This window comes from Lampetra planeri, chromosome 2, assembly GCF_965212315.1.
Source record: "Lampetra planeri chromosome 2, kcLamPlan1.2.h2, whole genome shotgun sequence".
Classification (NCBI taxonomy): domain Eukaryota; kingdom Metazoa; phylum Chordata; class Hyperoartia; order Petromyzontiformes; family Petromyzontidae; genus Lampetra; species Lampetra planeri.
In genome coordinates this window covers 29,328,905-29,341,388 of record NC_136108.1, presented here as the reverse complement: position 1 = coordinate 29,341,388, position 12,484 = coordinate 29,328,905, and the positions used below count along the sequence as shown (strand labels likewise).

General features: G+C 49.6%; 1 protein-coding gene across 9 annotated transcripts in view; it reads right to left on the bottom strand.

Annotated features, from left to right (window-relative positions):
- Nucleotides 1-12,484, bottom strand: part of LOC144730965 (grainyhead-like protein 2 homolog) — a 72,798-nt gene that overhangs the window by 40,640 nt on the left and 19,674 nt on the right. For all 9 annotated transcript variants that reach the window (XM_078611867.1, XM_078611904.1, XM_078611858.1 and 6 more), the window contains exons 2-7: nt 11,641-11,848; nt 10,502-10,566; nt 9,540-9,909; nt 8,742-8,815; nt 7,080-7,236; nt 6,426-6,537 (exon numbers count right to left, since the gene is read on the bottom strand). In XM_078611867.1, coding sequence (XP_078467993.1) covers nt 6,426-6,537; nt 7,080-7,236; nt 8,742-8,815; nt 9,540-9,909; nt 10,502-10,566; nt 11,641-11,848 — 986 coding nt within the window. The remainder of the gene's footprint in view (nt 1-6,425; nt 6,538-7,079; nt 7,237-8,741; nt 8,816-9,539; nt 9,910-10,501; nt 10,567-11,640; nt 11,849-12,484) is intronic.

Sequence of the window (12,484 nt, the reverse complement as noted above, 5' to 3'; positions counted from 1 at the left end):
GTGTTTACAGCGGTAATGGTCGCTCACAAACACAAAGGTACCACCACGCCCGTGTAGCCTCAACAGGCTGTTGGGGCAAGTGCTGTCAGTGAGTAGCAGCACCTATGAAGGCCGGCACTGTGGCACACGAGTGGGTGGTGGGGGTGGCCAGCAGCACGCCCGGCCGCCTTTGTCTTCCCACGTGGCGATGTTTACTCCACACGGCGCCCGCACAATGAGACGAGTATCTGGCTCGCAGCCAAATACGTCTCCGTGTTTCTCTGCCGCCGTCTATTTCACCCGAAAGATTCTCTTACTCGAGTTGATGTATTGGGGGCTGTTTCTTGTTGTTGTTGTTATACGAGTTAGCATTTTGTTTTCGTTTCACCATTTAATGGGAAGTGTTAGTCGGAATCTTAGAATTATATTTCTATTTTTTACAATCCTGGACATAGTATGTACGCAAGTTGAACTTCTTTCGCACCGTACGTAGCCAACCGTGCTCATCGGAGGTGCGGAGTGTTGTATACTGGAGCAATTTATCAAAGTTAATCAAATCGGCAGTGTTTTTTTTTTGCCACGCAAATGTTGTCACGCAATGATTTTTTGCACATCAATCAAAGATGCGGTTGTCAAAACCCTTAAGCGATGGCATCTTACTTGCACACAACGACGACACCACGCAAGAGATGATGTAAGAGCTCACGTGTGCTGCTACCCATGTGCACGTACATCCACAGACTCGCACACGGACGCACAAACTCGCACAGAGACCCAGACACTCACGATAGACCTTCGATGTCATACTAAGCTCACGTGTACTATACTCTTAGGTTTTTTCGGTAAAGTCACGTAGGTAAAAATAAATTTTAAAAATAAATAATACTAATATTATACAAATAATAATAGAAATAAAATAGTAACTCACATTATTTTATTTCTATTATTATTTCTATTATATTTTTATTATTTATTTTTTACATTTATTTTTACCTACGTGCATTTACCGAAAAAACCTAAGAGTATGAATCCTCGCAGTCACGAAAGCTTCAAATCTAGAACTCACGTGTGCTGCTTCCTACGTGCAACGCTTTTGAATTCCGTTGGTGCTTTAGGACCCTTTTTGTATTTGTGTGATACGCGCGACGCTAAAAATCATAATTTTAACTCACCCACCAGCAGTTCCACGAATTGTCACAATTCGGGGTCACGAATCGGGGTCACGATTTAAATTCAATATTTGAATACTTCTTCTACCCCTGTTTAGCATCTCATTTGTAGTGTTCTCGTTTGTTCCATCTGTTTTTAGCGCTTTGTTTTTTTCCCCCATTAGCCTAGATGTAACAAACGTATAAAATGAGGGCACTTTACATACGACGCCAGGTCTCATTTTAATTGATGAAGAGGCATGTCGTCTGTTACCTGCCTACTGTTCACTGTGGTGAAAATTCCATCTTCCTTTGGCAGGGATGATTACACATCAAATCGCATGTTGGGACTTCATCCACAAAAGCCTCCCCGAGTCTTAAGGCTTTTTTTTCCAGGAAGGTCCTGCAACGTTCTAATGAGCGTAAAAAAAAAATCGAGGGCCCAATTGACGTCCGTGGAAGTTGCAGTGCCCAAAGATGTCGTGGCTATTTCCCACTCGTAATGCGGGTTTCCACAGCAGCTCGGCAAGAGGGCCACCAGACAACGCATGACCGATACTGTGTCTACATTACAGATGCATTTCAGATATGAAACATTTAGGATTTATAATTTTTCTTTCAACAATTGAACGATGTACTAATCTAAAAATTGGCGAAGACCCTGGGACCAGTCCAGGGCACGCTGGTGGGACTGTCGCTCGGCTGGCCTGGGAACGCCTGGGAATTCCCCAGGAAGAGCTACAGTCTGTGTATAGTGTAGTGTATAGTGTAGTGTATAGTAGTGTAGTAGTTCTGGAGTCTGTCGCCAGGGAAAGGGAGGTCTGGACCGCCCTACTCAACAAGTTTCCGCCGCAACCCCTCACCAGGACAAGCGGATTGAGAAACAAACGAAATAACGAATCTAAACGTCTTTGTGTAAACAAGAGTCGTGAGCACCTATTAAACGAGGATGCACAAGGGGGTGGGGGGGGTGTGGCCAGTACACACGTGACCACCTTTGTCTCCCCAGTGCTCAGTTAAGACTAAGTCAACCTAGGAGAGGGCCCAGGATAAAAGTTCGGATACCACCTACCACTGATATAAGTGGGGCAGGGACTTAAAATGAGATCGCCAGGTTTGAGGCACAGTACGAGTACAAAGACAGATATACAGTAAAACCTTGGATTGCGAGTAACTTGGTCTGCGAGTGTTTTGCAAGACGAAAACATTTTTAAAATAAATATTAATTTGATAAACGAGCGAGGTCTTGCAATACGAGTAGCACGTGTATATGCTTTGTCTGCCGAGCGTCACGTGATCACAACTGATATACGAGTGCTTTGATATTCGAGTGCTTTGGATTACAAACACGTTTCCGGAAGGAATTATGCTCGCAATCCAAGGTTTTACTGTATAGGCTTAACATGCTGTATGGGCAAGTGCTGTGAGTGAGTAGCACCTATGAAGCTATGAAGGCCGGCACGGCACAAGAGTGGGTGGGTGGCCAGCACCACGCCCGCCCGCCTTTGTCTCCCAAGTGACGATGTTTCCGACACATCGCACCAGGCACTCGTTTGAGGCCTAGTCGACCTAGGAGAGGGCCCAGGAACGGTTCAGATAATCATCAGACTCGCACAAAAGATTCGCGTGCACAAATATGCGCGCGACATGCGGGTAAGTTTGGCCGGCACGGCTCGGCTCGCCGGTAGAAACTGGCTCCAGGCCTCGACAAACTGGTTCTGCCCGGGACGGGGAGATGCGGGACGGTGGAGTGAGACTCGGTGCCCACACACAGAGCGAGGACCCCCCCCACACACACACCCTCCCCGTGCCACATCGCACCACATCTCCTCCGGACTGTGTCTGGGGACAACGAGGGCCTTTTCTCCTTCGTGATAGCCGTACGCTGTATGAATGGCGAGAAGACCAAATGTACTCAATTATTCTTCTTGGTTCTTTCGGTAAAGTCACGTAGAAGGAAAATAATAAATTAATAAAAAGAAAACATAATAAAACATAATAAAAGAGTCTGAATGACTCTGCCTTCTCGACAGACCTGTTCTCCACCTGAAGACGGCTGCTTGCATTGTGGCCGAAACGTCGTGAGAATTATTTTATTGTTTTATTTTTATTATTGTATTATTTTCCTTCTACGTGACTTTACCGAAAGAACCAAGAAGATGAATCCCTGCAGTCACGAAAGCTTTAAATCGAAATTTACTCAATTATTATTAATATCTCCCGGTGACATGGGGGGGGGGGGGGGTTGGTAGATCACGCTGAGATGGGATCTGTGAGATGCACCCACCCGGTGCTTGTAAGAGGTGGCGGTAAACAAAGTAGGTCGCTGTCTGGTTCCTGCTGTTTGTGCAGCAGGCAGAATGAGTGTTGCTGTCATTCTGTGCGTGGGGTTTCTCAGGCAACGTTATTCCTACAACTAGACATCAGTTAATTATCAATAAGTGAACAGACATACAGGTAAATGACAGCTAAATGTGTAAATGGGCAAAGATGGGGGTGATGATGATCAATGTGATTTCTTCACGATGATCATGATCGTGCTGACGAAGGTAATGATGATGGTGCTGATGACAGTGATGATGATGATGAAGCTGCTACAGAATTCATGTTGGTGTGTCAAAGGTTATCAATAAAATTCTGCCTTACGATTGTCATCACATTAAGGCCCTCAGGAGGGCTTTGCCAAATTCAGCAAAAAAAAGCCAAATGTATGAGATGATTTTATTTTGTTAAGTTGTTGATGGTAAGACAGACTGTTAACTAAAGAAAAACGTCAAAATATTAAATTTCCCGTAATGAAAAAAAACTTAATACTGTATAGAAAAACAATGGAACGGTGGTGCAGTGATTAGGCCAATTGTGTTATTGAACTGGGCGATCTGAGTTCGATTCACGGCCATGACTACAACATCAGTGGCGAGTCATCCTGCCGTGGAGTGGATGGACAAAAAGGCTGTGATTTATTCCGGTAAAAAAAAGCAAGTAGCAACACTGCGCAAATTGTTATCCGAGGAATGTTTTCTTTTACGTGCGAATTGTTTTGTAGTTGTCACAATTTCCAGATGCGAATTTCCTCTGCTCGTATTTTTGGCCGAAGCACGACACGCACACACAAAGACGAAGATCCCCCGTGTAGCCTTAACAGACTTTTAGGGCAAGTGCTGTTAGCGAGCACCTATGAAGAGCGGCAACGGCCCACGAGGGTATGGGTGGCCAGCGCCACGCCTGATCGCCTGCCGATGTTTTGACATCGCACCAGGTGCTCATTTGAGACCGAATCGACCTAGGGGAGGTCCAGGTCTGGTTCAGATAATCGCCACTGGTGATGGCTGTGAGCGAGAATCCAACTCCAGCTGCCGGGTTCATAGCGCAGCTCGCTAAACCACTGCACTACCGCTCCCCGTGCCAAAGACAAAGAACCCCCGTGTAGCCTTAACAGACTGTTGGGAGAAAGTGCTGTTAAAAGCGAGCACGGCATACGCACCCCTGGAAAAGCCAACATTTGTGAGAATGTTGGCAACGCGGCCTCCACCCTGCGATGAGACTCGCACCGCTCCCCGGCTGTGCCTCTCTACACGTGATCGCACGGCAACGACTCGAGGCGGGGAGGGCCCCGACAAAAGGTGGCTTCGCGATGCGGCCCCCCCGTGCAAGCACAGATAAGGGGCGCGGGTTCAAAAGAAGAAATGGACACCCGAGGCTTGAAAAGGTATCGCCATTTGCGGCACGGAGGGCGAGCGCCTTCCCCTCCGCCCTCTCCCACCCCCACCACCACAACCACCACCACCAACAACCTCCACACAAATCCTAGCATGGATTCAAAACACTTAACCTGCACCGGTAACCATGGAAATCAGATCCCGCATACAAAGACAAGGGAGCATTTAGGCGTTACAGCGAGATCGAGCGTGCGCGCCCCCACGCTTTCGTGCGTTGTGCGTGTCCTTGTCCGAACACACGTGTGCGCCCGTGCGCGCATTTGATGTGGGGAGCGGCAGCGTAGCGCTCAGCGCACCGCGTTACGAACCCGGTCACCCGAGTTCGATTCCCGCTCACGGCCGACATCGGTGGCGATTGTCTAAACCGGTTTTGGGCCTCTCCTAGGTCGACTCGGCCTTAAATGCATGATGTGGTTCCCATCTGTCAAGATCAGCACTGGAGAGACAATGGCGGCCGGCAGTGGTGTCAGCCACACCACCCCCTCGTGTGCTGTGTTGGTGCTCTCTCACAGCACTTGCCCCAAGTGTCTGTGATGGCTCTATGGCGGCGGCGGGGGGGGGGGGATCTTTGTTGTATGCGAGTCACTCACTCTTCATTCAAAGACCACTTTTGTGTTAAAAAAAGGAATTCGTGGTAATGTATTTTGAGCCCAAATTGGTAATGTATTTGGCCCATATACAGCAGATAGGCCACAATGATTAAGGCATCAGGCTCCAAGCAATGAGGCGATTCCAAAGCCAATCAAGCACAGTGATTCCGTTTCCAGGGTGGAAGACAGAGGAGGGCCTCTGCAGCAAACGGTGAAAAAACAATCAAACCGCCAAAGCACTGCAGAGATTTCAAAAATTTCCGCCACAAATTGACAGCAACTGTTTTCCCGCCAAAACAAACGAGAGTCCCACTGTCACAGTGTAAAATATATCATGGCCACGGAGCTAATCAGCAATAATTTAAAACAAAAGCAACGATTCGCAGGCCACAGTAGTTCGCCAAATCGCGATTCAATACTAGAATCGATTCTCGTGCAATTTATACCGACATGGTTTTTCTTTTCCCATTTGCACAGATTTTCTCACGTGATCAGCCTCTATGTCCTAATCACCAGCATATCAGGCGTATATGTAACATACATAAATTGTAAATAACCAATTTGAATTCACGTATAAACATACACACTGCATGGATGAGAATCAATTTTAATGCAAGCGTGTCATTGCACAACTCTTTGCCTGATGACGACCGCTTGTGTTGCGATCGAAACGTCGTGATTTGTTTTGTTTTATTTTATTTCTAACCACGTGACTTTACCGAAAAAACAAAAGAGTATGGATTCCTGCAGTCACGAAAGCTTAAAATCAAAATTGAATCTAGTAAGCATTGTCATGAAGCCGAGGGGTATGGACTTCTGCTCTGGTATTACTAATCCCTGTACCGTAATCCCAGTGTGTGGACTACAGTCACATGGTCGGTACTTCCGCATGTGCAAATTCCATTTGGCCGCTGCTGTGTGTGTGCGCCATGTGTGTGTGGGCCATGTGTGTGTGGGCCATGTGTGTGTGTGCGCGCTGGGGGTCTCACCGATGTCGATGACTCTCTGCTTGGCCGTGTGTTGCCGTGAGTGCCAGTACTTCCAGTATTTGAGCTGCTCCTCGCGGCTTTTGTCTTCCCCGAACACCACCATAATCACACTCTGCGCACGCACGCACGGGTTCGTCATGTCACGTCTCACTAGAAGTCACAAACAAACACCTTCTCATCGCGAAAGACCCGGCGACGCACGAGATCCCTGGCTTCAACCTCTGCCCCTGAAGCTTCTGGGCCGCAACCCCTGAACCGCATCCACTGCACAAACCACGGCAGTAGACGCGCACACTTGGTGATGATGCACAAACGGAAAATTAAAAAAACTCTTCGGTTTGCGACTGTGATCACCACCGGGAAACAGAACCACGAAATTTACGACGACTCATTGCCGCATTCACAAACATCGTCACAGCGACGGTGCACCACTCCGCTACTCCTGATGCAATCATCTGGGTCAACCGCCATCAATGTAAATAATTAATGTATAGCCGTCGCTCTACGTCAACATCAGCCGTACGACGAAGAAGAGGTGACATCTCGTTGAATCCGCGCGGCCTCTCGTCGTGTCGTGCCGCATCTCGTCACGTCGCATCCCGTCCAATCACGTCGCGCCGTGCCCCGTCGCTCCACCGCACCGTGCGCACTCACCCGGACTTTGCTCATGGGGTGACGGAGGCACTTGTTGGCTCCCAGCTCGCGTAGGGAAATAGCGTAGAACTGGCCCTTGTTGAGGTAAGTGAGCGGGCCCTCGCCCGGGCGCTGCCGAAGAGACTTGGACGCCTCCAGGGTGTACTCAAAATACTCCCTGTCGCGTGCACGCACACGTACGCATCATCATTCAGTGTTCTATCTGATGCTGGGTGAAGGCTTCCGCACGCCATCGTCACTGGCTTTTGCATAACCACTGCTACACTAAGGCAGAAATATGCCATCACCATCATTATGAGCCATGGTTGATCGACTGCTAGATGAAGGCCTCCCCACGACGTCACCATTGCTCACGGATCCTGCAATGCCACAATGCATCTCACCCTTGCATTTGAAATGGTCTCGTCAGTCCATCTCTTCTCCGTCGGGGTCTCTCCTTCAGCTGACATACATGACCAGTCTCATCCACTGCCAACGTCCCATCTAAGTGATGTCTCCTGCCCAAGCGCACTTAATTTTTCGGACCGTCAATTTGATGTCTGATGTGCATTTGTCCTTTGATCCACGTGTTCCTCTCCTTGTCTCCGAGCAGTAATTCCAAGCTTGCGTTGCTCAATGTTAAATACCACGGTGGTGAGATGTTCAATACCTCGCCTGGTAGAAAGGTCGTGGGTTTAAACCTGACCCTCATGTCTGTATATTTGGAGCTTGCATGTTCTCCCCGTGGTCTCGTGGATTTTTTTCCGGGTCCTCCAATTTTTCCCTCCACATTTAGAAACATGCACTTAGAGTACAGTAATTGGCTGCTATAAATTTCCACATGATAAGCCACTTCGTTGAGCTATAATGTGATCAGGTCATTAACTGAAAAAGAGCGAGACAGCTCAGTGGGCCTTACCTGGTTAAATAAAAAAAAAGTTTTATCATAGTAGAACATGGTGCTCTGTCCCAGATATGACAGCAGTATTCCAACTTTGGCCAAATATGTTCTTAGTATAGCACTAATAATTACTCAGAGTTAAAGAGGCTTTGGCACGGAAATGAAAAACAAGCTTCTTCGATGCATCCTTCGCCAGATCAGTAACCCAGCCGTTCCATGAAGTCAGATGAGAATGTTGTTCCAAGAGATTAATGGCTTTACTATGGCTCGGAAAAAAAAATATTGTTGACTACGATGGAAGGAAACGCGGAATTGGCAGCCGTACATGATATTACTTAGGAATTAATGAACTTGCATTGCACTAACGGAACGAAACGGTTCCGAGTGCAGATCCTCCCACTGCGCGTGGAGTGTAGCGGGAAGCGCGCTGCGCTACAAACTTGGCGACCCGGGTTCGATTTCCGCTCACGGTCAACACCAGTGGCAATTATCTGAACTGGCCCTGGGTCTCCCCTAGGTCGACTCAGCCTCAAATAAGTAACTGGTGTGGTATGTAAACGTCACCACTCGGGAGATAAAGGCGGTCGGGGGTGGTTGCTGGCCATCCACCACCTTCATATGCCGTACCAGCCTTCATAGGTGTTACTCGCTAACATCACAGTCTGTTCAGGCTATACGGGGGTCTTTGTGTGCGTGACACATGCCGGCAGAACTAGTGGTCTCGTCTCTGTCTCACTGCACTCGGACACAGAGATGAGACTACTCGCACGGGGGAGTCTCACCCGGACGCTGTCTCGTAGTCGGACGTGTCTCCTGGCTGAGCGCGGAACTTGGTCAGCTCGCTGAAGTGGTATGTCTGTGGACATCACGGGGAGATGCACGCAGAGAGACACCCGCGGGATAAACAAGCGGGACACAGCAGAAGACGGGTGTCAGATCGACAGGTGTTGCAGAGGCAGACAGGCATCACACAAGCAGGTTTCACACATTCTATTCTTGTGTATGCTGGAAGCGATAACGTTCTTCAGGAGATAAAAGCTAATTTCGAGGTCTGCTTCCAGCCACGGCGAGAGGGCTTCAGGAGAGAGTTCGTGTAGTGTTGCTGTTCCTCCTCCGTTGAAGGAGTGGCGAACAACGGTGGTTTACTATATCGTCCGTAGTTTCACACACACATGTGTATGGATAGGTATCTCACAAGGATAGGTGTCACACACAAGCCGACAGACACACACGTGCAGACATAAGGAAACTTGTCAGCAGCATCAACAGCCGCCAATCGCCACTAAGTGGCGGTGATATCACCACAGCTCGTGTCAAACTAGGTGCACATTGACGCCATGTGAAGTGAAACCTCTCTGAGAGGAGGTTACGGAAAAGACACCAGCATCATGGGTTAACTTATGGGCTCATTCACACACATGGGCTAACACACCCACACAGGTGTTATGGGTTAACTCACACACGTAGCTTAACACACCCACGCAGGCATTTTACAGGTTCACTTACGGATCAACAAACCCACACGTGGGTTGACCCTCACACACACCACACACCACACACACACGAATAGGGGCACGCACCTCCTGGAGGCCGGGGCCCTGGTCGAGAGACCCGTTGTCAGGTGAGCGCCGGTCATCGTTCTCCTTCAGGTAATGCCCCACGCCCGGCTGGGCCTGCGTGACCTGCGGTGGCGCCGGCCCGGGCCCCACGCCGCCGGCCCCATGGTCGATGTCGAACGTCATATGCGTGCGCTCGTACAGAATGGCGGGCCGCTGCTCCTCGCGCTCGTAGAACTGCACGGAGGGCTGAGCCACCGTCACGTTGTAGGAGATGGCCTTTTCCGTCTTGATGCCCGACGGCTGGGACCCCATGCCCTGTGGCCCGGATATGCCTGCGCCCACCAGACGGTGCAACTCCCCCGTGTCGCTCGTGCCCATTGCTGTCAGAAGCCTGCCGAGGGAGGGGTGGGGAGGTAGGACGGGCGGTGAGTGACGCATTCTGGGTAACGCGGTGGAAAGGGGGTGACGGCAGTGGGCAATTGTGGGTATTTTTTTGACGAACTACTCTTTTTATTTTACCAGGTGAGGGCCCACTGAGCTATCCAGCTCTTTTTCAGAAACGACCCGGCCACAAATGATAGCTCAATGAAGAGGCTTATCAGCATGTTTATAATTGTGTAGGGAAGGACCGGAGGACCTGGAGGAAAATCCACGCCACTACGGGGAGAGAGACATGCAAACTGCAGGTCATGAAAGGGATGCTAATCTGCACCCTTTCACCGTGCGGAATTCTGAATAATATAGAGGCGCAACACTCAAATAATACATTGGAGCAGCACTGTGGCATTATGGGTAATTAAGTGGGGCAGCACTGAGCGCGACATTCTGGGTTAAAAGGAGCAGTAAAGGGGGACAGCTATCAGTTACTGGGCGTGAAGGGGACAATGCATTCTGGGTAATATAGAGGGTCAGCATTGAGTCGGCATTCTGGGTAATGCAGGGGTAAGGGTGATACACCTCGTAATTAAGGTGAGGCATCTCACCGTTTGGGCTCCAAGTCTCCATTCTCAGAGCCCTTTACTGGTAGCAGACGTTTATCTCGCGGCACCTAGAACACACATCGCCATAATAAGTTATCGTCATCATGATTATCAACACCACCATCATTAATTGTCGTCGCCACCATCACCGCCACCAATTCCCGTTTTCATCATTCACAATACGATCAGCACCATCGTCGTCATGACCATCAAATCATTATCACCATCATCATTCACCATCATGATCATAATAACCATCATCATCGCTCACGCTCTAGTGTTGAGGTCATTCACTTCCAACCTTAACTCCGCTGCCAATGAACAACCGAAGCCAGAAACACACATGGCCCTGACCCTGCCAGGCCAGGCCCAGTGGGGCCTAGTGGGGTCCAGTGGTGACTTACAATAAAGCGTGGTGAACCTCCCGCCCTCCTCTCTCCCTCCCCGGCACCACACGTCTCAGTAACCGCCCCTCAATTATTCATTCTCATCTTAAATAAGACGCAGCTGCATTGCCATATCTCATTCTCTGGGAGTACACGCACAGGTGTCATATTCTCGGTTTGTGATTAGTAAGCAATTTTACATGAATAAAAAAGAGCTACAAGAGTGTTGTGTACATTACACGCTGGTTTCGGCAGTGTCTTTGGCGCCGTCTCGTTACAGCGATCGTGTCTGCAGTTGTGGGTCCCTTTGCCAAAATGTATGGACGGTGAATTGCTTGCGATCCACACTCCCCCTCTTTGCCTTATCCGTTTGCTGTTGTGTGGCTTCTCTTGTATTTGCTCGTATCTAAATATGCGACTTGCAGATGGCAGTGAGGCAGTGGTCGCCGAGCTGTTCTCTATACTAAAGGTCAGGCTCTCCCAAAAAACAAAGTTGCAATTCCCAAAAAAATCTGACTCAATTTGTTTTGTATTTCGGATCATTAAACAAAATATGACGTCATAGGACATTACGTGGCTAATTGCCAATGCTTTCTTCACAAAAAATGGCGTCACTTGGCACCGGCTCACGCCACAAAGATGCTTCAAACTACATCCATAACGTCAACTAGTCGGGATAAAAAAAAAAATCCGGAAATATAATTGCCCTTAAAAACCTGAGATTCTGAAACGTCACAATCTGCAAAGCACCCCTACCTTGTAGTAGTCGTAGAGCAGGCCGAGGGCGGCCACGCTGTCTTCGTCCCCGTTGATGCTCATCATGGCTTTGGTGGCGGCCGTCAGGGGGTTCTCCAGGTAGCTCTTCCAGGCCTCGTCCTCACTCGTGTAGGCGCGTCGCGTACACGCCGCCGCGTCACCTCCACCACCACCTCCTCCTCCATGTCGCACCACCACCCCGCGCTTACTGCTCGCATGTGGTACACGGCACAGCGATGGGGGGCACGGTCAGAGACAGAAATTCCCATCTCCCGGCGATTTCGGCCTCACGCAGCACCAGACTAAGAAGTAGCTGCCGCCCTTAAGACTCTGTCAGTTGAGACGATTGAAGACCCACGAGCCAGCCACCCGTGAACGCTGACGCAACCCCAGAGGTCGCAAACGGGTTTTGATTCCTTACCCGTACCCGGCCGCACCAGGGTCGCAAACGGGTACCCGTACCCGGCCGTACCCGTACCCGGCCGGGTACGGGTAGGATACGGGTATCGGGTACCTGATTGCGACCTCTGGGATGAAGTCATGTTGCAGGCGCGGGTGGGTTGATTCTAGGAACTTGAATTGTGAGAAGAGACAAGACGTTGGGAAATGAGTGACAAACGGTGACTCACCAGTGACTCACGGTCTACCCGTACCCGACCGCACCAGGGTCGCAAACGGGTACCCGTACCGGTACCTGGCTGGGTACGGGTAGCCGGGTATCGGGTAGGGTACGGGTATTGGGTACCCAGTTGCGACCTCTGCTCAACCCGACTGCTAGTGAACACCTATGGTGCTCTGTTGTAAATCACAAGACTTTTTGTAAAGTGGGCTTTTATGGTTTTTA